Source organism: Notolepis coatsorum (genome assembly GCF_963971535.1).
Source record: "Notolepis coatsorum genome assembly, chromosome: 19".
In the NCBI taxonomy this organism is placed as follows: Eukaryota; Metazoa; Chordata; class Actinopteri; order Aulopiformes; family Paralepididae; genus Notolepis; species Notolepis coatsorum.
Window position 1 is genome coordinate 85,367,025 of NC_140183.1, and position 27,161 is coordinate 85,394,185.

Consider the following 27,161-nt stretch of genomic DNA (forward strand, 5'->3'; position numbering starts at 1 on the left):
AGGCTATTAATAGACTTGTTTTGCTGCTGCGAATGTCTCAAGTTGATGTCGTCGTCAGTCCGCGCACGTTAGCAGTTAGCCAGAGCAAGCCGTGTATCCCATGACAATGTACTAAATATGACCCTAAAATACTCCGTTTCGCCCCAATACATTGCAACAACGTCCACCGTATACCCCACACTACTATAACCGTGGCCTCAGAATTCACGCCACACACCCACTCGGCACGTAAACTATAAAATAGCGCTGTGCAAGCTAATTATCCTAGCCAGCCTTGTTTCCAATGCACTCAATATAACCCTAAAATACTCTGTTCCGCCCCAATACATTGCAACGACGTCCACCGTATACCCCACACTACTATAACGGTGCCCTCAGAATTCACGCCACACACCCACTCGGCACGTAAACTATAAAATAGCGCCGTGCAAGCTAATTATCCTAGCCAGCCTTGTTTACTACTTGAGTGCTACCTCTCTACCCAGAGGTGCAGCACGGGTCTCCTTCCGCTATCGGCCATCTCCTTCACTGATTGGTTGTTAGTGCGTGTGCTCATATCCAAGCTTGGAAAATCGATATGTCGAAACTTTGCGACCACGTTTCATGTTTATTTCGAGGAAATAATTTATCGCGATAGTTATCGCTATCGTTTTATTGCCCAGCCCTAATATAACCCACCCCCCTTTTCTCACAAATGGAACTGGTGTCGTGGAGTCCGCTTTGAGCGTTTTCCAGGGTAACTAATTAGCAGCTAACATTAGCCCATCGCTCGCGGCAATTATTTTTTTGATCACATTTTTTTTATTATTATTTTACATGAAAATAAGACAATACAATAACCATAATAATAATACACAGAACTTCACAGGGAGATGACAGCAACAATAATAACAGAAATAACTAATTATAAAAACAGAGTACAACATTTTAAATTTTAAAGGGGTACTATCTTATAAATGGCTTTTCCCAGTATTCAGCACCGTTTCCCAGCCGTGTGGATCTATATTAATAAGACTTATGTCTCTAATTCTCATATTGGCGCATTCTTCCACGCTCGCGGCAATTATATTGCATGTCATTGATCTACCGGTCGATCACGGCCGACTGGTTGGGCACCACTGGTCTAATAGAAATAAATGCATTCGAACAAGAAACCAATGTATAGTAGACATAGCAATGGCAAAAAAAATGCCAGGCCTAATGCAAGCCAGGGAAGTCTTGTGCTTGTAACGTGGCTTCATGTTTTCATCCACTGAGCCGTGAGGCTCCACATGCTTGTTTGGTTGAGGTCTGAACTCGCAAATTGCCCATAAATATCGTTTTTGTGGGTATTGTCCAGTTGTTGCTGTATGTTTTTATCTGCCCAAAATTCAAGCAAGCATGAAAACATTACCGTAACGATACTAACAACGTTGTGTGTCAGCAAGTTGATACAGAAGCCTCTCCCGTGTTTTGGTACAAGCTCGCACACCACGCCCCCCGCTCCCACTGGTGCACACCCGGAACCACCTATTTCAGCGGTCCAGGTTTGGAGCGAATCAGGGGGACGGGGGACGGGGGGGAGTGTTCTCACTAGGACTGACGCACCCTTTTCTGGTGCGATCCGGCTCTGAATCGACCCCGAATGGTGAGTGAGAAAGCACCCTTAGTCTCCAGCTGATTGGCTTGCCTTCAGGCAATGCAGGAACAAATGTACCCAGGCCATTAGGACGGCCAAAATGTCTCACTTCAAGGAGAAACTTACAATGTGTGGCACTGATGCGAAGAAGTTTTGGACCACTGTCAAATCCATGGAAAACTAACTGTCCCCTCCTAGCCTGCCTGCATCCATGATTTTTGACAAGGTTGTCATTACCGACAAGTCTTGTATGATTTCTCTATTTAATCAACACTTTGTAAGCTCCACATTAGCCTTCTCTTCTGCTGACCCGCATAGCGTCCCACCACACACTCTGTCCTCCCCTCCCATTACCAATAGCTTCTCCTTCAATCCATTCTCAATTTCTGAGGTTCAGGATGAACTTTCCAGACTCGATCCGAACAAGTCTGCTGGCTTTGATGGGCTGGATCCAAAGTTTCTTAAAGCAGCCGCTCATCTTTTAGCTGACCCTATCACAAAATTATTCAATCTGTCCATTCAACTCTCTGTCTTCCCCTCTGACTGGAAATCAGCTCTTATCTTCCCCCTCTTCAAGGGCGGCTCTAGCTCTGACCCCAACTGCTACCGGCCCATTTCCATCCTGCCGTGCTTAGCTAAAGTTCTTGAGAAGCTGGTCCTTAACACTTTGGTTGCCAGCCGGATATGACGAATTATCGCTTGGATGCCAGCACGTTAATCAATGGGAGGACAAGCACATTTGCGAGCGATTAAACTATATCTTAAATTATGGCTATGGGTCTAATACACCCGTCGCTTATCAATGATTTGCTTGCAGTCAACATGTACGAAACGGATTGTTTTTTCATCAGTACATTTCAGTTTTATACCGCTTTGAATACAAGTATAGTTTTGGAGATTTCTAGAAAGAAAAAAAGATTCCGCGATAATAGCCATTTACTGGAATACACAAAACACGTTGTCATTTTCCGGCTGATTTATGAATAGTTTTCAAATAAACTATAAATTATCGAGAGTATTTGTGTTCTTATGCACGATACAAAAGTGGGCTGAAAAATTTGAACGCTGTGAAAAAAAAACTCTGATTAACCCAAAACTGGTAACATAAAGTCCTTACCTCAGATCAGATGTTCTGCAAAAAGATGAATCCAATTCCTGATTGCCATTCCAAATATCGATCGCATTTATTGATCCAACGTTATAGTCCGAAACAGATAATCGACGCTGCTTCCAGTCCCCTCAATGAATGCACTAGTATCAGGTTGCATGCCCCAGAAGTAAAATGTGGACCGGAGTTCTTTTTTCTGATGCAAGTCCCATCGACTCCAATCCAATGATGTGCAATACCATCCGGGAGACGATAGGGGCCGGTGTTTGCCCTTTTCGAGCTCAAGAGCCATTCCCAATGATAACGTCAGGCTGGATGGATGAAAAATGAATGGATATCGCTAATAAAATAAATAACGATTAAATAACGAGAAATCTCGTTATTGGCAACCAATGTGTTAAGCAACTGGATAATTTCCTCAACACAAATCATATTCTGTCCGATCTTCAATCTGGGTTCCGTTCTGGCCATGGATGGATGCATCACAGCCACCCTTAGGTCCTTGGCGACATCATCACTGACCTGGACAACAGGCAGGTCTGCGTTGCCAGCTTTATAGACTTAGCCAAGGCATTCGATTCATTTGACCACAAGACCCTTCTGGGTAGGCTCTCCAGTAGGGATGCACCGATATGAAAATTTGCCACCGATACCGATTGTTCAACTAACGCAATCGGCCGATACGATACCGATATTTGTCGCAAAAAGATAAAAAAAATATTTAAAAAATTTATTTTATATATATAGTTTTTTATTTAATAATTTTATGAAACTACTGTATATTTGTATGTCTCTAAATGTTTTGATGAATTGAAAATGGAGGACCCTTGTGTAAAAAAGCCGAAAGTCTTTTTCTGGTCTTCATCCTCCAGTCCACTGAGCTGTACTGTATTGTACCCATTCTGCAATCTGTTAATAAAGTTTTCAATCAGACAAATGTATAGAAAAGCTTTTATTATAACCATATAACAAAACAATTATATTGTTTATGAAAATGTTTTAGCCCTATGCTTGACTATTATTTTAGGCATGGCAACAAATAAAATAATAATAATAAAAATGAATAAATAAAATATTAAATAAATAAATAGGCTACACGTCTCTCTTTTTGTGTTACAAATTGTGCTCACCGATATGAACATAGGCCTCTTTACTTACTTAAAAAGAGGAAACATCAAGAAATATGTTTATGGTATTAATTCCACCATGCCATGTGTGTTTTTATTTTATAATGCTCATGAGTCATGATTATTGCTGAAGTCTGAGTCATACAATACTCACTGACTTTCATAACCTAACAGACTAACTTGTCTTGCTCAAGACTTGTTTATGAGTTTTAATAAGAGAGCACTATCTCTCTCAACCAAAGCAATGCATGGTGATGGCAACAGAACAATTTTGATTGACAGTAGATTCTGCCAATTACGTCACACCGCTTGCACCCGCCTCTGCTGTTCTTACCACCAATCGGCAATCGCTTATTCGTTTTTTACTTCCGGGAAGTCCGCCATTGATCTACATGCGAGATCAACAACAAACCTACCGGCACTAATAAAGTTAGCTCCCCGCCGGCCACGAGTAGACTACCAGCGCTCCGCAGGATGACTAAACGAGGCATAATGATTTTACTGCAACGAATGTTATAATAAAAGCTTTTCTATACATTTGTCTGATTGAAAACTTTATTAACAGATTGCAGAATGGGTACAATTCAGTACAGGCTCTCTGAGCAAAGGAAGGAAGTGAGAGATATGAATGAGTAATGCTTGCTATGTTCGGGTAAATAGGCTGATGTTATTGAACGTGTAACTATATATAACGTTAATGCCACAAAACGAATGCCTTTGTTAATCATAAGTAGTAACTTTGATGCAGTAGTAGCTTGTGTGTGTGTGGGGGCGGCGTTGTGCAGTTTGTACGTGTGGACCAGATTGACGCGACACAAATTGACAGATATTTATCGGCCACTGCCATCGGCACATTTGAGCTTATGGCAGTCAACAAGGCACTTATCGGTCGATACCGATATCCGACCGATATATCGGTGCACCCCTACTCTCCAGCATTGGTTTATCCCCCACCTGCTGCAACTGGTTTGCCAGCTACCTTACTAACCGGATCCAACCGGTCAAGACAGAGAATATCCTGTCTGAGCCACTTGCCATCACTAAACGGGTGCCTCGGGGCTCAATCTTGGGTCCTACCCTGTTCTCCATTTATATTAACACTTTGAGTGCCAATAACGAGATTTCCATTCATTTTTCATCAATCTAGCCTCACGTTACCAGTGGGGATCTGTCTGAACTCGAACAGGGAAAATACCGCCCCCTATCGTCTCTCCGGATGGTACTGCACCCCATTGGATTGAATGAAACGCATGGAGAAAAGAAAGTCCTGCTTCCATATTTTACTTGTCAGACATGTAATCCGAGCCTACTGCAGTCATCGCCCACTATTAGAACAGCGGAAAATGTGTGTTTCCAGTACCCAGCGTTGGATCAATAAACGCGATCAGGAATTGGAATAATCTTTTTGGAGAACATCTGATCTGAGGTAAGGAATCTATTTTACCAGTCTTGGGATAATCTGAGCTTTTTTCACAGATATATCAACGTGGGCCCTATGTGTGTATGTGTGCTGATCAGGAAATAAGATATTTTTTTTTTTATTTTTTTTTATGTGTATACTGGATATGAACAGCAGTATTATAGGCATACAGCAGTATTGTACAGCCAGCAATATTATACATTATTATACATGACTATTCTATGCAAGTAGGCTATGTCTAAGCTATTTTACAATATTATACATGAACTATGTGCAATTATGCATAAGACTACATAAGACACTATATGTGGGTCTGGTGGTCTTGTGGTCAAAGTTATGTCTGTGGAATCATATATTTATTTTAAATGTTTTGGACTTTATGGTGTTCTTGTTTTGTTCTTGACTTATTTACTTGTCATAATAGAACATTCTAGAACATTTGTGATGTCACAGTATGATGTCATAATCAAACATTCTAGAACATTTGTCTGTATAGTCAACACTTCTCTCAGAGAGAGAGAGAGAGATTGGAAGCTAGAGAGAGAGAAAGAGACATCAAAAAGAGGCACACCAGAGAGAGGCACACCAGAGAGAGAGCGAGAGAGAGAGAGAGAGAGAGAGAGAGAGCATCTTGAAACAGTACTGAACAGATAGACTAAACAACATAGATTGAAGCCTGCATTTCTCAATCAAGGTGCATTGCCTACCGTTTTGCTGTGGAAAGAGACAATACAGGGACAATACAGACCCTCTCCCATTGGCCGGCGGTGCACAGGCATCACCCACACCTTCACAATTTCCCTGTGCGGAATTTGTCTAGTTTTTTTTTATTATTATTTATTTTCAATTTATGTTCGAAATAAATAAACGCATTCATTCAAGATATCTGGCCTTGCGCGGATCTCACAGCTGTGCCCGCACAGTGCAATACTCCAATTCAGCCATTGGCAATTCAGCCATTGGGTGGGTGGCGCTGCTGAGCGGCCCTCACAGCGCGGCCGTCAGAGCGCGGCCCTGAGAGCGCCGCTGGCTCTGCGGCTCTGCAGCTGCATACTATTGCAGAAAACACACCAGACCAGTTCCAATGGAGTGCAATAGCTCCCCAAGGCAGTAGAGGGCGGTGTTGACCGTCTGCCAGCTCAGACAGGGTCTGAAGGGTCTGCAGAGGCTGCAGCCATGAATTATGAATAGATATAGCGAATAAAAGAAATTGCATGGCGGGCAATAACGAGTTAACTCGTTCTTGGCAATTAATCTGTTAACTGTGTTTTTATTTTGTTATTGGTGTGTATGTATGTATATGTTTATTTGTGCTCCTGTTGGGGCCTCTTGGACCAGATCAACATTGTAAATAAGAAACCTGTTCTTAATGTTTTATCTGGCTCTTCTGGTATCGGTGTATCGTGCAACCCTACAGTGAAGACGGTAGCAGTAATGCAGCATTTTGGATGCCAACTGCCTTAAAACCTCAAGAGGAAGAAGGACCTGCTGTTTTATCAGTCCTAGTGTAACACGGGCTCCTCTCTCTCTCCCCACAGCGACCGGCCCCTCTATCTGCACGTGCAAGGCCAAACCAGGGAACTCGTCGACAGTCAGTATCTCTTCATTTGATCCCATCACAGGCTTTTGGAGGCACGTTTTGCTACCGACTGTAGGGATACAATGGGACTAACGGCTCTCTCTGTCCGCAGGAGCCGTAAACCGAATAAAGGAGATCATCACCAACGGTGTGGTGAAGGCTGCGACCGCCTCATCGGCCTCCTCATCCTTCTCATCCAGCGGAACCACCATCACAGTTTACCAGCAACACAACCCGCCTCCTCCGTCACTACCTCCCATGAACCACCACCACCATCACCACCACCACCACAAACCACACTTTCAGTCTGGGGTAAGACTGGCATGGCTATGAATTCCTCCCCATGTCTGTTATACTTGTTGTGTACTAACCATTATGTTTAGGTGAAATACCTAACCTGCATGCCAGCGGCCATTAGGCTCCACAAACGGGGGCATGGACTGCTGCCAGCAGCTGGAGATCTAACGGCTGCCGAACTTGAGAACTATTAGGAATGACTGACTCTTAACCACCAAAACCTGTACGGACTATAACGTATATTATGACCTATTGTGTTGCAAGGTGCTGCACCTGCATACTTTTACTCATAGTATATATTAGGGGTGGCTGGTATAACGGTTGAACCAGTATACCGGTATAAATCTGTGCCACGGTAGAGATCTACCAGATGTACCTGTAGAAGGCTATTTTTAAGGCTTTTTCACATTTACAACTGTAACACACAAAGCTAGCCTGCTGTGCACTGCTATTCAAATATAATAAACTAGTTTGTGGAAAAAGACATGTAAAAAAGTTGGCCCATTATTGGCTAATAAAAAACATGCGAGTAGTGCAACGTAAACATTGATGTAAACAAGCGCATGCTATATACCACCCACCCCTAGTATATATTCGGATTCAAATAGATTCTTTATTGCCTATATTTATTGTAAGGTATATTATGACCGATAGGGCATACAGACCCTCATCTGCACCTTTTTGTTTATACCATTTCATTTTCTCATATTTTATATTCAGGCTTTTTCTTGACCCTATCGCAAGCTTTGCTTTCCTCGGTCAAGCTAAGAGGGGGCAGGGCCAATTGCAGTATTTGCATTTATGCCCATGCTATGTTGTCTTTATCTTCCAGATGCACTATGTTCAGGACAAGCTGTTTGTGGGACTAGAGCACGCCATCCAGGGGTTTATAGTGAAGGAGCGGGTCGAGGGCCCTGGTTGTTCCTACCTGCAGCACATCCAGGCTGAGACGGGGGCCAAAGTCTTCCTCCGGGGGAAGGGATCCGGCTGTCTGGAACCAGCCTCCGGGCGAGAGGCCTTTGAACCCATGTACATCTACATTAGGTGGGTATTGAATTTGTGCATAAGTAAAGATTAGAACCCGCCGGCGTTGAGAGGGATGACGCTTGTTTGTACCATTTTAGAAGAAGCTTCCTTTCAATTCATCCATAAAAACTTAAAAAGCACTCGTACCAGTGCTCCTGTTTTTGAGGTATTAGAAGTATAACATCTTGGCGTTTGTTATCAATGGTGGTGGAGGTTGAGTGGGACACGAAGCATACATCTCTGAAGAATCACGTGATTCAAGCCATTATTGACTTCCACTGGCATTACTAACATCTTCTACGAACAATATCTCAAAAACCAAAACGGATGGCCTATTGGGGGACCCTGCTGTTTTTATCATAAATCCATCATTCAATACAGACCGTATTAACACATTGGGCGCCGGGCATTGTGCCCATCTTATACCACTCTCTGCCACCGTTGAAAGCCTATGGTGATGTTTACCTTCTTTGCAGGGCTATAACTTTTTAAATTGTATTGCTATATTGACATTACTATGGCCCATTCAACATCGATTATCTATCGTTCAGGATGTGGGAACGTTATATTTTTTCATTCATACATTGTTGTGTTACTAGCGTCGAGAATATAAGTATGTTTTTAATCTTTTCTGCTGTAATTCCAAAAACAGTAGTTATAGGCCCTGAAGCAGATTATCGATTGGTGTTTCTCTCCTATTATATACAGGCTATATTAAAAAATTCAAATCTGTATGATCGGTATACATTATGCTTCATCATGCGTGGAAGAAAGGGGGGGGGGGGGGTCGTTTATAATTCCTTGATCGTCAGTAACAGCTTTATTTACTATGGCTTGATATGTTGATCAGATGGTTTGCAGTGAAATGAATAAACAATCGGGCTGAAAATAACGTTACTGTGTGCCGATGAGACTGGAGGAGAAAGATCCCAATTATTCGACGCCGATCTCCTACATCCATTTCCGGTTTGTATGGCGCAATAAACGCCAAAATCATATCGATTATGGCAGCGATCCATATGCACTATAGTGTTTGTCTGGAGTTTCGTAACAAGATGTGACTGCCGGAGGAATTTCCTCGACGCACCAATGACAACATCCGGTTTTCAGAGTGTAACTCGCCCGACCATCCACCAGGTGGCGGTATTGAGGCGTTGCAGTCTCATTCAGGGTCCCGCTGGAGCACCGGAGGTTGGCTGGATGAATTATGAATGCCATGGCGAAAAAATGAAATATTGATCTAAAAAACGCTGTACAGCGTTGTTGGCGTTCAACGCCTGGCGGGCAATAATGCTGTAAAGCGTTTTTGGTGACCAATGTGTTAATTAATGTTGTTTCTTTTTCAAATGTAGCCAAGAGTAAAGACTGTAACCCTATAAAAACAGCAGTCAAAGTGTATATTTTCAGCACTACGTTTGTTTACCAATGTTTTTAAGATTTTCCAAAAATAAGAATTCTAGCTCTCTTTTATCGTTAAACCGAGAGGAAATGACTAAATCCAGATTTAACACGGCCATTGGAAAGAGAAGCCTTTTCCCTATCCATAGATGTATGATTTGGCCATAAGGTAATTTATAGTTTATAATTCAATTTTGAATGTATAATTCAAATGGATTATAATTTATTACTGTATCTACAAATCCTTCTGTTTAATCATCTTCCCTTTATTCATTTGCTTAGTTTTCTTTTTACACTGGATCTCAAGAAGGTGCTGAATGAGCTCAGTGAGCGAGCCACACAATTATAACATGAAACATGGTGTTATTCACCGGCAAAAAAAATAATTTGTTTCATCACAATTGACTCAAGCCTAGTAACGGACACAATATTTCTGACACTGGGAATACATACCCCCAGGTCCCTAGATGTTCCTAGATACCAAGGACATGCAAATTGACCTTGTAGAAGTGGAGCAATCTTTCATTTAATTGGGCATGTACCTTTAGTCGAAATTGACCGTATTTACACGGCGGTAATTTTGCACTTAGGTCATGCTCTGGTTGGGATTCCTTTCCTGAGCACGACATAAGAGCAAAATGGCCACTGTGTGAATATGGTTAATTCAGGTCTGTATAGGTCTGATGGCAGTCTTTTCGTCTTCCCAGTCATCCTAAACCAGAGGGCCTTGCAGCCGCAAAGATCCTGTGTGAGAACCTGCTTCAGACGGTGAGTATTTCATTGATACTATCTTATTCGGAACAGCGACCTGTCTCCCGCGGTCAGATTTGCCTCCCGTGGTCGGAGACTAAACGATTCTCCGGTCTCTCTGCTCTGAGCAGAGGGGTAGGTGTAATGTTTCAGCTTTTACATTCCACTCAGAATGTGGCATTTCTGGATGGCTTGGCAGCTAAATAAAATATCAGTGTCAAACCAAATTAAACGCTATTGATATTCCTCCTGGCACCCTTCAGTTTTATTCAAGTAATAGCCTTTACTACAGTCGGTAAAACAAAACAAATGGCCAAGAAACTACAAAAACACCAGTGTTTCTTTAAAAAGGGAAGAAAAATGTAATGTTACCTGCAAACTTTTCCACAAACGTATTGGGATTCATCACTTTTTGTTCTTTTGGTACGATCAAAATTCACATCTGTTTTGGAAACATGCATGAAGGCATTATGCGGAGGTGTCTTCTATATTGAGTGCATTATTCTTTTATGCTCATTCAATTGCAGCAGTACCACCAAACCTCATAACAATGTATTTTTAATCTGTGCATCTGTAGGTGTAACTGAGGGGTACAATTCCCTGACTGTATTGAATAAGTGTGGTATCATTAAACCACTACTGAGTTATGTACATTACTACTGGCCATACAGTACACAGGTATATGTGATGAACACCCACACAATAACACGGCTTAACAAGGAAAGTACTGTTTGTAATATTTATTAGAAGAGCATCAAGATTATCTTACATATTATTGAGAATTAGAGTTGCGCTTGTAAGGCGAAGAATGTGCATGAATAGGTCAAGAGCGTAAGTCCATGAGCATATTACGAAGGGGATAATTAATACCACCTGTAGCATAAGAATTATATAAGGTACACTCGTAGGTCAGCGGGAGATACTAAGGGGGTTCCCTCCGGTTGTAAGCCAGCAGGGGAGAGGAATGTTCGGGAGCAAAAGTCTGGATCAACGAGGAATCAATAAGCTCCAGCTACGGGAGTCTGTACATATACTCCCCTCGATCGGCAGACAAAAGCAGCAGCTATAATCCAAGTATGCGGGACAGCATGGATGAAAGCCAGCCAGCCTCTTCCTAGAGACGGGCTCGAGTGATGCTCCTCACGGGTAAATCCCACACAGCAGTGGGGTAGACGGTTCTCTGCTCCAGCAGCCACGGTACCAAAGCAATATAATAATCCAGCCGGAAAAGGCTCTGCATTTGCCGGTGTAGATTCTCCTGTGCACGGTACTTCACATTTAACTAGGTCGAACTTGACGTTATTTCACTAAGCTCTGACACTTTTACTATCCTATTCGCACGCGGTTATAAGTGCTCTATTTAGATGCAAGGTTGCTCACTTCACTTGGTCGTTGACTCGTGGTGAAGGCTTCAACTTGTTGGGTTAACTCGTTTGAGGGTAACTAACTGCTGTATCCACCTGCAACGTATTTATACGTAAGGTGAATAATCTAGTGCCAACCTCAGTTCTGTCTCGTATTACTGCGCAAACCTGGACATGTTGAGACAAGCCTTGGCGGTGGCTTTGAACTCGGCATTGGGGGTATGGCCGTGGCGCCTAGGGGGTCGCTGTCCAATAGGAGAACGAATATTATGGTCTGGCCTGTACCTAGGTAAAGGGATATTCCGTGTATATGTACAAAGAATATACAAGGGATATCAGACGATATACAAATATTATACATGGGATCTCAAGCAATAAATATATATATTCGGTTTAATCTGACCCTTTGTAACAGTAGGTCTAAACAGCCAGGACTGACTTTTCCCACTAGTGGTGACGATGAGGCCCTTCCTCAGGTGCTGCCACCGGCACACGATTTGGTTGCTTTTTATTTAAATGTAGTTTTTTGCTGCACTGTATTCAGGACCTTACTTGCACATTATTTATTCTTATGTTCTTTATTTCTTGCCATGAACAATGGCTGACATTATTACAAGTGACATATTTTAGAAAAAGTAAAGGGGTGAACCTCTTTCAGTGTTGAACTGGATGAGCATTTCATTCACCTCCACTGAAGAGCTGTTGGGAGAAGCTCTGTTTTGGGTCACGCAGCTGTTCAGGATGTGTTTGTTGTTGTGCTGCTTGAGGTTGTGATCAGATTGGAGGCCTCTTTCTTGCGCTCAGATGCGCGGCGCGGCGGTGTGAATAGAGAATCGAAAGTGCACAGGGCGTAACGAGCGATACCACTGGTTACAGTCGCTACCTCCGCTAATGTTACGTAAGTTGCATACATTACTACTCGCTAGGGGTGTGGAAATGTCTAGATTCTAAGATGCATCGCGATGCGGATGTGGACGATTCAGCATCGATGCAGTGACGGAACATAATCGATTATTTAAAAAAAAAATATATATATATTTTCTCCAGAACTATAAAGCCCTACAAATCAAATATATTATTATTATTATTATTATTATTATTATTATTATTATTATTAAAGCTAGTGCTCTGGTCATGCATCCACTCAACTCATAGAAAATACAGCATCAGGCTATTCTAAAAGTATTGATACTAATTCTGATACTAATAAAGAGTATTGAACCGTTTTTAACAGCTGGGTATCGAGATACCTTTCTAGTATCTGTATCATACAACACTAGTAAAGACATTTATTTAGACATTTATTTTGACATTCTGATTTAAGAACTTTCTAAATAAAAGTAAATTTATCTGACTGCTTGTATTAATTGATGAAAAAGTAGCCGTGTGCAGTAATATAGATTATAAAATTGAGGATGTAATATTATAATATTATTGAGCTGCATCGAGATGCATCATAGAATCGAATAGTGGACAGCTGAATCGTAATCTAATCGAATCGTGGACAGCTGAATCGTAATCGAACTGTGAGGCCAGTGAAGATTCACAGCTCTACTGCCGTACTCGCAGCCCTGCAGGTGTGTTGCTGTTCATATCGGTCATGTTAAGACCTGGTTGTACAAACAAGGTTTGTCAGAAACCGCCTAAATGAGCTTATTTTTTTTTGCCGTCCATTTCTCTTCAGATATCTCAGTTTTGTAATCCCTCCCCTTCGGATGATTTGATTGGTCTGTCGACAAGAAGGTGACATTGATGATGGTGCGCTCCGTGGCTAAAGTTGAAACGTTTTCAACAGAGTTTGGAGGAGACGTGCACCTGTCGCGACACAACCAGTGAAAACAAGGCACGGGCGCGTTCAAAAAGGCATCCAGTGTGATCACAGCCTAAAATCTGGGGTTAAGGTTTCCTGTCGCTCTCCATATAGCTCGCTGATCCCTTCCCTGTTAGTGTGACATTTGAATGGGAGTCCCGTGGGGCCACCGGGTTTGCATTGGTTGCCGAAGCGAAGTGTCAATTCAAACATAATGGACGGGATAGAAGTAATTTTATTCATTTGAATCGGGATCGGAAACGATACAAGAGCCTGAATGAATCACAGGATTGGGAAAAGATGGGAGAATGATTGAGAGTCAGGAGAGGACAGACTGCTCTCTCCATCATCCACACACCCTTCAGTGACTGTCTCTCACTCATCATTCTCTTATCGGTCTCTCCCTATTTAAAATGATTAAATCTAAGATGACTGTAATCATCTTCATTTTGGCACTTGAATTAATTGAAGATGCAATAGTCTTCGGAATGAATGCGTTGTTTCTCTGATCCACGTGCTCCGTTTCCTCTACTGAGGATAACTTTTATTTCCTTATTTTTCTCTAAGACTATGCAAATTACCAGTAGCCTACTCCAGTCAGGGAAGCGCGGAATGTTCTTCTAGGCTCCAGTTAGACATGTCTATATGAAAAATAGCCATACCAGTGCAATATGTGCAATATCAATGCAGTCTGTTTATAAGTCCAAATATACTCTTACAATAAAATAGATGACATCACTGCATCTTTGCTTCAATTAACCAGACTGAATAAATAATACATATATGGACAAAACTGCTTCGGTAGCTAGCTCGGGGGGGGCGACAGTGGCTCAGGAGGTAGAGTGTTCGTCCGGTAGTCGGAAGGTTCCCGGTTCGATTCCCACTCCTCCCGGGGCAGCGTGTCAAAGTGTCCTTGAGCGAGAGTCGAGATGCTTAACCCTGCTATGCAGGTTGTCACCTTGAATGGTTGCCTTCGCCATCGGTGTGTGTGTGTGTGAATGTGAGGAACAAAAATTGTAAAGTGCTTTGGACAAAAGCGCCATGTAAATGCACCATTTACCATTTAGCTCTAAAGGTTTAAATTGTGAAGATAAGGAACCAGTGGCTCACTGTTTTTCACTCAAAATGTACAGACCTCGGAGGCTAATAAATCTCTAGGGAAGTGGAATTCCCCGTTGCCTAGAAACACAAGGTGGGTCGCCCCCTGGTGACGACTGTATGAAAGGGCAGGCTGTTGACACGCCTGTTGGCCACAAAATGTGTTGGCATTGTAGTTAATATTCCTTTTTAACTGGACCCCAGCCTTGTCTGAACCTCTCCATGTCTTCATCCAGGTGCATGCGGACTATTCCCGCTTCCTCAACCAGATGGGTGCCATGATGCCCAATCAAGGTACAGCCACTGACCGACTCTCACTCTCGTATCTGGGAATATAGTTTGCTTCAGCTAAAGAACCATGGTCGTTGTCGGTCATTATAATAACTGTGTGACCGCAGTAGTCACAGAGGTATGCTGACGTGAATGACCTCTGACCCCTCTCCGCTCCACCCGCAGGCTTCCTGCAGCCACCGGTGGTGAACGGGATGCCTCCTCAGCCTCCGTACTATCCTCCTGCTGGATTCCAGCCAGCCTACTCCATGCCCATCCCTCCCCCTCAGCCACAACTGGTTCCTCCTCCGTACACTGTCCCGCCACCCATACCTCCCGGGGCGCCTGCGGGTGTGCCCCCTCAGTACCCCCTCCCCCCCATCCCCACCACTCTTCCACAGGTAAGACTTAAGCCGGCAATTGACCTCTCTCGAACCCTGCCCTCTTTTCTTGATCCTCCAATCACAACTGTTGTGAATTGTGCTATCATACACTGGTGAATTGTGCTATCATACACTCTGGTGAATTGTGCTATAATACACTCTGGTGAATTGTGCTATCATACACTCTGGTGAATTGTGCTATGATACACTGGTAAATGGTACTATAATACACTGTGGTGAATGGTGCTATGATACACTGTGGTGAATGGTGCTATGATACACTGTGGTGAATGGTGCTATGATACACTGGTGAATGGTGCTATGATACACTGTGGTGAATGGTGCTATGATACACTGGTGAATGGTGCTATGATACACTGTGGTGAATGGTGCTATGATACACTGGTGAATGGTGCTATGATACACTGTGGTGAATGGTGCTATGATACACTGGTGAATGGTGCTATGATACACTGTGGTGAATGGTGCTATGATACACTGGTGAATGGTGCTATGATACACTGGTGAATGGTGCTATGATACACTGTGGTGAATGGTGCTATGATACACTGGTGAATGGTGCTATGATACACTGTGGTGAATGGTGCTATGATACACTGTGGTGAATAGTGCTATAATACACTGTGGTGAATGGTGCTATGATACACTATAATACACTGCTATAATAGACTGGTGAATTGTGCTATAATACACTGTTGTGAATTGTGCAATAATACACTGATGAATTGTGCTATATACTGTACACTGTTGTGAATTGTGTTAATATTTATCCTCTCCATCACTAGCCTCTCCCTCCTGTCCCCTTCCCTCCTGCTCCACCCAAAGCCCTTCCTCCCGCTGCTCCACTCAACCCACCACAGAAGAGGCGCTTCACAGAGGAGGTGCCGGACGAGAATAACAGCGGCCTGCTGGGATACCAGGTGATTATCCGCTTACTCTACTCTTGCGCCGCCTCTTTTTGGAGAGTCCTCCCTCCTCCTTGCCTCCTCTTCTGGTGTCCCCGTCCCCCATCTGTCCGTCTGTCAGTCTCTCTCACTGCAGTTCTTCTGTCTTGCAGCAGAGTGCGACTCGCCAACCTAACCTGTATGTGTAACTGTTTCCTTACTCTTTACTGTCCTCGCTGTCTGCAATGTGTCTGCCTGTTCAGTCCGTTTGATCCCTCACTCCCTCTAATGGCACATTTCCACTGACCGCTAGGCACGGTATGGTACAGCACGGTACAGTACAGGTAGACTTGCCGTGCTCCACCCTGCCGTGTTGCCTGTGTTGTTTTTCCCCGTACACTATACACCTGTGTCAGTGTAGGTGTAGGTAGGAGGAGCTGAGACAATGGAGGAGCCCTCTTTGGGAGGAGTTACTCTGCTTGCTGGCGTACATTTCACGTTTCACGAGAGACGTGACAACACAGGACCGTAGAGGACTATTTCTTGCTTCAAAAGTTGTCAAACATATTTCAGTGAACCGTTTAGGTGGTTGGATTCTAAAAACAACACTGCTTTATGCAAAACTGTGTGCAGTTTTCATGCATAGAACACTAGATTGACCAACTTCTTTTAATGAGTTTCAAAGCATTTCCTTGGTGATAACAAGATGGGAGTGCTAAAACGGCCAATAGTGAACTTTAGGTAATTAACGTACAAACATAAAACTGTTCTGACAGCACAATATTGATGTAACTAATGAGATTTGCTGCAAAAATGTAATTGTTTTTGTGCATAGATCACTAGATTGATACATTTCTTAAGTTTCACTAAACTTTTTCCACAATATGAGGTTGACCGTTAAAAAAAAAAAAAAAAAAAAACTACAGACCTTCGTACTGTCTTTTACGATTATGCACTTTGCAACTAATTAATCTACCTTGCCTATATTACTACCTACTATGCTGTTATGTCTATTGTCTATACCAGACCTGGGCATTGTACTGACCGGCCCGCGAAAGATTACATGATAATAAAATTTTTTTTTTTTTTTTTTTTTTTAATTTTTTTTTTTTTTTTTTTTATATACTTTTTTTTTTTCATGTCAACGTTCACACGCACAATATACGCTTAGGAGACATGCTCAGAAGATGTTGGTTCTCTTTGGATCCACCTACATATGTGTACAGACATTCTCAGTCATGACATTTAGTCCAGGTACAGATCCTCTCTCACTGATGAACATCTGGCAGCTGTGCTTCGCATCTCCACCTCAGACATGCAACCTGACTTTGATGGACTTGTTAAAGCTCAACAGAGACTGGATTTCTCACACTGAATGAAACAAAAAAGAACTGAAGAACACTAAAATGTGGAAATATAACAAGTGAAATGGGACACTTGATATTTTTTTTTCTTAAATGTTTAATATAGGCATGTAAAGTAAAAAAGGCTACAAAACGGGGACACTTTTCTTTACACAGTTCAGTGACATGTCTTGTTTATTTTTGCTATAAGATGATGTGATGTCTTTAGAAAGCTAAGAAAATCCTTGTTTCAATAGAAACAATAGAAACTCGTTATTCATGTTTCACATTTAGTTTATCATTTTGGAAATAAATTCTATTTGAATAAATGATATTTTTGAAAGCTAACCTCACCTTTTAATTGCCAAATAATAACATACACTCTTACCAGGGGTCAAAACAATGCCATTTACTGCTTTTTATATAGAAATAAAATGTATATTATGCATAATTGAGTTTGGAATTTTGGCTCGGCCCCCCAACATATTTTCAGTTGCTCATTCGGCCCCCCGGGAAAAATAATTGCCCACCCCTGGTCTATACTATACTACTGTGCACTCAATACTGTAGCACTCAAGTTCAACACTGTTTGACGAACAATGTTACTTACCCTTAGCTGCCAGAGTTGTACCCTTCTTGCTGACTTGTTGTACAGAAAGTCGCTTTGGATAAAGGCGCCAGGTAAATGTAATAAATTAAATGCATAAATTAGCATGGGTAGGCGCTGTTCCACACGGGTCAGTCGGCACTCAGTGGGAAAAGGGGAACAAAGCGGGAGCACGGGTTACGGCACAGGATGACACGGTAGTGGAAATGCGCCATAAGTAGAAAATCAACAACAATTGCTTTGTTATGTACATGTTTTGAGATAGTGCCCTGTTTCTTGTTCATTTGTTTGTGTTTCTTTCTAACTGTATTTTGGAAATTCAGAAAAAGGGATTGTTATGGTGTATGTTAAGGTATGTCATGTTAAAGGTGCTATAGATTCTATAGAACATTCAGCTACTAGATGTTGCAATAGAGCACCAGCATATCATTTATCTAATCGGGTGCATTCCACGTGGGCGAAATGGGAAGTATGGGAGGGCCTGCAACATTAAACAATTAAACAACATTATTACATGGCGTTTTCACATTCGCCGAAATGCTTGCTTGTGATTGGTCAATAGCCCCCCGACAGCGGTCATTATCAGACAATAATGACCGCTGTGGGACAATAATGACCGCTGTGCGCAGCTGTTCGCAATCAAGCCCACTGACACACACTGTTTCAGTGCAATTAGACACTGCCGGTGTTCTGCTGCCGGCGATGACAGGGGGCGGAGCGACGAGCGGAGCCAGAACGCAGCCAGAACCAGTGTTGCGAGTCGATGTAAAATGAATTAGGTATATTGTTAGTAAGTTAGCCATGTAATAAGCGGGATAATGTATAGCTAATTAGCTATACTCGATCATTGTCGCAAAATAATTGACCTTCACTGACGTTTAAAACACCTCGCCGAGGCGGCTCGGTATTTTAAACTCTGTGTCGGTCAATTATTTTGCGACAATGATTATTATTATTTCGGACCCGCAAATTTTTTTTGGGAGAAAAGCAATACTTTCATTCTACACCTTTTTATAAAAGCTCTGTGGATGTATTAATATTTTTTTATGATTACTCGACACAAAAACGTTATCTATAGCACCTTTAATCTAGATTTTTATAACTCATTTTATTATATTATAATTAGATATTGTGGTTGGGTATTACCGCAATGGTATTTAAGACAGTAAAACTATTAAATTTAAAAATTTAAATTAAAAATTAAGTTAAAAAAAATAATAAAGTAAAACTATGATATTTTTAATTATCTTTAATATTAATGACGGTATATTTATGTTAGTAAAGATGTTTAGGTGAAGGATCAGGTAGAGGATGTCTGCTAATCGTGCCTGTGTTTTTCTGCTCATAGCATGGACCCCTTCATATGACTAATTTAGGTGCAGGCTTCCCAATGGGCAGCCTTGAGACGTCAGGACCCCCACCACAGAGTTCCTCCGGCCCGCCGGGGGAGAGGGACAGGTATATATTTTTTTTCTAAAGCAACATGCCGTGCAAGGGTTAAGAGGCTTATTTGACCAAACTAAACATTTGATTGAATTTCACCAATTATTTTTTACTACCATTCACCACCCCTTCTCTCTCTCTCTCCAGTAAGCATCTAATGCCTCCACCACCCATGCCCGTGAATGGAGGAGTGAGACCCAAGATGGAGGAGAGGAGAATGCTGCCGGGGTCCCTGGGTAAGGGCCTCACCCCAGGGATCGACAAATCCCTGCCCCAAAATCCACAGTTCCTGAAGCTGGGCTGTGTCCCAATACCGCAAACTGACCCCGTTTATTGCCCTTGTGTAGAGCTACACAGCATGCCGCCTATGTCTGCCCCTGTAGTGCAGAACATGGACCTCTGCTACAGGCTCAGTGACAGTAACTTGGTTTCAGTACTTTTATTCCAAGATATTTGACAAAGTACTGTACATATCCAGTCCACTAGAAGCCCAAATAGGCTGTCATGTTGTATCAATGCATTTCTATGCAGACATGCCGTTTGCTCATTGATGTGATAAGAGAGGAATGCAGTTTGGCCCAGTTTGGTTATATATATACATCCAAGTTGGTTTAGAACATAGTACCCATCTGTTCTTGGAATTATTCAAGTGAGAGAGACCTCCTCCTCCTGAAATACTCAACATACACCCCGATTTGGCCTTCCTATTGTACAGACATGAACAAAAATGTCCAGTGAGGTGTTAGAAGTTGTTACTATACCTTTTGAATCCCTGATAATAAGTGCCTTAGGATCAAAGGCTTTGAATTGCTTTGCTGTTGGACCCCCCCCCCCCCCCCCCCCCCCCCTCTTGAATAGCCGTTGAAAGGGCATCATCAGTCTGGAGTGTCGTCTCTAAGCCTTTCTCCCTAATGAGAATCTCTCCTGTTTTTTGTGTTTTCTCTTTTCTCTGTGTTTTTCTTCTCTTCCATGTGTCTCTGGCGATGCTGGATACTGATTGGGGGTGGGGCACGACTCTTCCCTGTGACGCTGTCCTACCGCTCGATTGGACGGCCCCCCTTACTGTCGCTCCCCACCAACCAATGGCTGGTTTTTCAAACAATGCCCCTCCTCTACTGATATAATCAATGCAATTAAATCTATTAACTATTTGTCTCTCCCAAAATGTGTTTTTAAATAATCAACTTTTTAATTTTCTTTTAACACATGTGATGGTCTGTGGTGGTTGTACTTTGTTTTGTGTCTTTTTTTTGTGTGTCTCTCCTCCTATCTCTGTTCTTTCTTTCTCTCCCAATGCACTATTTCCCCCTTGTCTTCTCTCCCCCCCCCCCCCCCCCCCCCCACCCCCGTTCCTCTTTCAGATCCCTCAATGAAGAGGATGAAGACTGGTCTGGTGGCATACACTGGAGACTCCTCGGACGAAGAGGAGGACCACTCCACCCCCAGGTCCTTGGGGGCAGGTAACCCTGGGGCAGTTCCTCCCAACCCGTCAGGCTGGACACAGAGGTATCGCTGCCCCCCTCCACCATCCCCACACGCCCAAACACAGGTGTTGCAGCAGCAGCAGCCCATGCCCTTCTGGATGGCGCCCTGAGACTGGATGAGGCTCCAACGCTTTCTCCCTCTCTATCGTACAGGACTTTGACCCAGATCATCCCCTCTCAACGCCCCATCGCCGGTCCCATGGTCCTCATCCATCACACGGATGACTTTCCCCCCCCTCATGAAGCTGTTCTGTTCTCCGCATTGATAGGAGGTTTAGTAGTATAGGGTCTAAAATGGACTTGCTGACTTTTTAAAGTGAAAGTACCCCTGCTGGTGTTTGGGACGTGCACGTGCGATCGTTTGGAGACAACGGGGCGATTGAGAAGAGACCTAATACCCCAAACTATTTTATGGATGAAAACCCTGTTTAGTAAGATTTTGCCTCATATTTTGTCAGGTTTTTGGAACGAGGCCTGCACCAGATGAAGGAGTTGAAAATAGTTTCTAGGTAATGATGTTTTACATCACTGACCACTTCTAATTTTATACCATCATCATTTACTGCTTGTCACCCCTCTTTCTCCTCCGTGTTAAGCAGATCCAGAGAAACCTTCAGATTCAGTGTTTCACATGCCATTCTTCACTCTGTGTACAGATCACAATGGAGTTCTATGTATCATTGAGGTTATTTAATGCTTTTGTGAAATACATAAACATAATTTATTGTTGTGTGTGTGAGTCGTTCTTTCACCTCTGGTGTATTTTAATCTGGGAATAGATGAATGCCTATTGTATGCCACAACGTAGTCATGGAATATACAAAGCCACACATGATCAAAGTGTGTTTCAGATATTCTAATTAGGTGCGATCAACAAGACATAGTATAGATGGGTGAACTAAGATTTATATACTTGGAAAAATAGACATTTGTCAAACTGTGATAATATGAACTGTCTAACTAAACATTTTACAATTATTACAAAGTCACGGAACAATTAAGGCCATTGATTGATCGTTATACATTAATAGCTAATTATGTTCCTGCCGTCGTTGTGTTGGAACCAGGTTTATTCCCTGTGTGAACAACTACAACATGGGTTGGGAGCAGTGGTTCCAGAAAACAACAGAAGCTTGTCTCTTTGTGCGTTCGGTCTGTCCTCGTAAAGTCGTATGAGCAAATGGTAAATACGAGGTGACAGTGTTCGGCTGTTAGTTAGGTCGTAAAGTCGGCACCAATCGGATGTAAGGCAGCATGTTTAATCGGATCTACAGTTGATTGATTGAAAACTTTATTAACAGATTGCAGAATGGGTACAATACAGTACGGCTCTACACACAATTGTTAAGGGGATGCAGACCAGAGAAAGACTTTCGTCTTGTTTACATCAGGGTCCCCCATTTTCAATTCATAACATTTATGACATACATGACATACAAATATACAGTACTGTTTAAGAGAGAGTTTCTAAAAGAGTACATTTTAGGGGGAAGAAACTACATTGGAGGGTGGGGGGTTGTGGGTTTGGATATTTACAGGGGCCAGTTGTGAATTGCAGCCTCCCGTAGGTGTTCTTTGAGAGTGGTTTTGAAGGTTGGTAGGGATTCACATTATTTTACGGCTGTGGGTAGGGTGTTCCACATTGATGTGGCATAATTGCGAAACGTGTTTAGTCCCTTGTTTGAGCAGAATCTGGGTTTAACATGATTTGTGGAGCTCCCTCTGGTGTTGTGGTCGTGGACTTCACTGACATTTAGGACGTATTTCGACATGTACATGGGTACCTTAGTGGTGTAGTATCTTGTAGACCAGGCCCATTGCAAGTTGCTGTACTCTGTCATCTACTCTAAGCCATCCTAGGTTGTCAAAATGGGCAGGGGTGAGGTGGGTTTTTAGGAGTAAGGTCAAGCAGTAGTCTGACCAATTTTTTTTTGTGATGTTTGTAATCTTGTTTTTAGTGCCTTTGAGGTGCTTTGGTACCATGAGGTGCAAGCATAGTCGTAGTACCCTTGAATAAGTGCTCCCGTTAGTCTTCAGGTTATTCTTGTTCATCACAGAGGAGATCCGGTACAAGAATCTTGTTCGTTGGTTGACTTTTTTTTTATTACATTGGTTGCCATTTTGTCACAGGAAAGATTTGCCTCTAGGATCGAACCCAGGTATGTAATTTCCTCTTTCCTTGTGACAATATTGTCACCTACTGTAACAGAGAAGCCGTTGGTCTTGCTGAGTTCGTTATTTGATCCAAAGATAATGGAAGCCAGACATTGAACATTTTGAAGTTCATTCATATGGTAAACTTTAAAACTCTGCAAGTTATGTACAAAGCAATAAATAATCAATTACCGGTAAATGTAAGAAGCAAATTTCAGGATAAAGAGGGGCGATACAACCTCAGAGGACCATTGAACTTCAAAAAACCTGTGATGAAAACCAACCTGAAAATAATGTGTATCTCTTACGGAGCCACCCTGTGGAATGGGCTACAGGATGAACAAAAATATTGTGAAAACATAAATCAATTCAAATCTAGACTAAGAAAATCTATTTTTCATAGGTACAGAAGGAAAGAGCTTTAATTGCATATAATTTTTTTTTAATAATTACAAATACATATGATACTGTATTGTGCGCTATATCATATCACATTATATAATCATAATTAATTTGTATATTATATTGAACTATATTTGCACTATACTATTATATTATGGTACTATATTGTATTGTATATATCATGTACTATATATCTGTGAAGTGCCACAGAACAAGTGACACTTTTGGACAATGACATCCTGAATCGTTCCTATATGACCAGTATAAATCTTTAAACTGAACTCTGGAAAGATAGCTCTATGATGGCTCTACTTATAAAAAATGGAACTGAGCCTTTAATGTCTCCATAGAAGGGGCCTGTTGTCTGTGAAAAACAGTGAAAAGGGAGTCAACCTGCGGAATGTGGGCCTCAGAAGAGGAGAGAGAGCAGTAAAATGTTAACCCTTTCAGAAGGGAAGGGAATTAAAGGTTGAGGGTTGAAAGCCAGGAGTCCGGAAACTATTGAGGAAATCTTAAAAGAAAAAACTATATAACAATTAAATGTTTAATGTGTACAGTAAAAGTTTTCATAAATGGCATGCTTATAATTGACTGTCAGTAGAAAATTATACTAAAAGAATGATGTGTAAAACTGTTTGTCTGGAGGGAACCTTTAAGAAATCCTATGGAGGGCGGCCTCGTGCATGGTACCATGTCACGTGGTCACCACAGACAAAGCCGTTGTCTGTTTTGAAGGAATAAGGGACTTTCTGTTACTTAAAACCACTAGGTAACTAGCAGTAACGTTAGTACAAAGAAGGAGGAGTTAATACGAATTATGTATTGTATTTTGGTTTGCTAAACAAACATGACAACCCTGTGACATCACTGTGTTTAGACCAATCGGAAATATGGTACAATGTCGATAAAAAGAGACGGTTGCTCATTCAAGGGCCAGACTTTTTTGAGAGATGGAGATCCTGCTGCCAGACACGGGGCACAAGCCGTGCAATGCTGAGATGTTCTGTTTTCTGCTTATTTTAAACTGAATTGGAAATTTTCCACTTCAGTCTCTTCTTGTAACTAGCTTTTTCTAATTAAAAATACCTCTTTATAAATATCCTTTGTATCCTTTCTTCTGACCAGACGACCGGGTAAGCATGAAATGTGTTTTGCCTTGTAACTTCACCCTTTGCGTTTTGATTAATGAAGACGGAGTAAAAGGAGAAATATGTCAACCATGCGGTCCAGTAATGTGCCTGATTTATGATATAAAAAACCTCCTGAGTAAGGCTTTAGCCAGACGGAGTAAAAGGAGACATATGATTATGCATTGAAGCAAAATAGAATAAGTGGCTTTATCCCTAGCTATAATGGGATTATCAAGTAAAGCCATATAGTGATAATACGTGTACTGTATAATGGGATTATCAAGTAAAGCCATACAGTGATAATACGTGTAAGTGGCTTTATCCCTAGCTATAATGGGATTATCAAGTAAAGCCATACAGTGATAATACGTGTACTGTATAATGGGATTATCAAGTAAAGCCATATAGTGATAATACGTGTAACGAATAAGGGAAATGGACCTCATCTGAATAAGGAGAGTCCTTCCCAGTGCAAATAAAATAAAAGATTCCGCAACTTCAATCACTCGACCTAAGGTCGATGACTGACGGGGGTCGGAACGGTGCATTCGCTATCTCTTGTCGGTCAGTAGTAACAACAACATTTTGTAGACTCGTTCGGTTCTGCATGTCAACCACTTCGCAGGACGCTGTTTGATGTCAAGATGAGCAGACCAATGAGTTATGAAGTTATCGATCTGACCTAAGACCTAGCGTGGGCATTCAACAATATCTCACATTATATATGTGCTGTATACACTTATGTATTATATACTGTAATGTGTACTATATGTGTGTACAGTACACAGTGTACTATATGTATACTATGATGTATGTATGTAAAAAAAATTAAACGCAAGTCTTCAGGGGTAGGGCCCGACAAGCCTAGTGCAGTAGTGCTTCTCCCTAGCCCTTTTCGGACAATTGGACAACGCTGCAATAGCAGCTGGTAAAACTTTGGTGATTTATGGAATGAACGTTATGTGTCCAAAGCCCGAAATAAAAAATAACTGAACTGAACTCTGTTTTACCCAGGTGTAATGATAGTTTGTTATCAGCGAGCCAGGTGCAGATTCTGCCGAGTTCAGAGCTGAGGGCTTTTTCAACCTGCAACTTGTTCTTGTCAGAGACCAGCAGGGCTGAGTCGTCCGCAAACAGGAACAAGTTGCAGTCACAAGCTGACGACATGACATTTGCAGAAATTAGCAACAGTAACGGTCCTAGTATGCTTCCTTGTGGAACACCACAGCTCACTGTGAGGGGGGGGGGGGGGGGGTAGAGTACCGTTTACCTCACCATCTGTTCTCTCCCCTCCAGGTAGGATTGCATCCAGCTCACTAATGAACTATCAAAACCAATCGCTTTTAGCTTGTCAATCAGAATGGAGTGATTGACAGTGTCGAAAGTTTTTTGGAGGTCCAGCATGACCATGCCGCAGTATTTGCCCGCGTCCACCTCTTGTTTGATGTGGTCGTTCAAATAGAGAAGGCATGAGTCAGTGGAGTGGGATGTTCTGAAGCTAGATTCGATTTTTTTCCCGCAAGGTACTTTTCGACCCGTTGGTCTCGGGACCTCTGAACACCTCTGCAAACGGACCTTCAGATGACCAACAGAGATAGTCAAATACACTCCTGAACAAATACTACCTAGTACCCAAAATCCTGTCTGATAATTTTACCAGTGTAAGACATTAATTTAATAAGGCCGGAGATGGCAGCTTCCTGACAACCCAGAGAGATCTGATTGGAGGATGAGAGTCATAAAGGGTGGATTCTGGGGTATATGGTTTGACCAACGTAATTACCGAGCATGTTCCTCGTCAAAGCCAGACATTGATATCCAAGGAGAGAGAAGCCTCAGGGCCCAGTAGTTCAAAATTTGTAATCCCTGTCCGATTGGATCAGACAACTCAGCCACATTTTGTCCTAGTATTTCAAAGCAATTTAGGATAGGATCACCTTGATCCAGATTAAGATTGTTCAAGATTCTCCTCTGAAGAACAACATAATGGAAGACGGACAGTATAGCAATTTAGAGTCATTTATTTTTTTTTGATCAAAATTTTTTTATTATTAATTACATGAAACAGGACAACACAATAACCACAGTAACAAAAAACATAACTTCACAGGAGAATAACAACAATAATAATACAGAATAATAAATTATAAGACAAAAAGAAAAAGAAACAGCGTCCAACCTATCAAATATAGGTGGCTACTTCAATAACAAAAAGGGGTCTTCAAGACATGGCAACCTTTCCCCACCTTTACAAAGTGGAGTGACTTAAAAGATTGTTTATGAGAGTGTTGTCGCAGATTTACTGTAGATAGCCTAGGTCCCTTACACATGTTCAAGACTGCCAAACTCGCAGACGGTAAAGTGTAAGAAGAAAGAAATTCCTCTTCCAAGTTGGTTGACAGGTCAATCAGTCTGCCAATATTAGTCCCTTGGGGAGATGGCATG

The 27,161-nt window shown here is 42.0% G+C and overlaps 1 protein-coding gene across 1 annotated transcript in view; it reads left to right on the top strand.

Annotated features, from left to right (window-relative positions):
- Positions 1-21,760, top strand: part of khdc4 (KH domain containing 4, pre-mRNA splicing factor) — a 40,434-nt gene extending 18,674 nt beyond the window's left edge. Inside the window, exons 5-14 of the mRNA XM_084335827.1 lie at positions 6,812-6,864; positions 6,965-7,164; positions 7,982-8,193; positions 10,281-10,341; positions 14,832-14,889; positions 15,052-15,266; positions 16,055-16,189; positions 19,452-19,561; positions 19,694-19,782; positions 20,908-21,760. Coding sequence (XP_084191953.1) covers positions 6,812-6,864; positions 6,965-7,164; positions 7,982-8,193; positions 10,281-10,341; positions 14,832-14,889; positions 15,052-15,266; positions 16,055-16,189; positions 19,452-19,561; positions 19,694-19,782; positions 20,908-21,140 — 1,366 coding nt within the window. The 3' untranslated portion in view covers positions 21,141-21,760. The remainder of the gene's footprint in view (positions 1-6,811; positions 6,865-6,964; positions 7,165-7,981; positions 8,194-10,280; positions 10,342-14,831; positions 14,890-15,051; positions 15,267-16,054; positions 16,190-19,451; positions 19,562-19,693; positions 19,783-20,907) is intronic.
- The last annotated feature ends 5,401 nt before the right edge of the window (positions 21,761-27,161 follow it).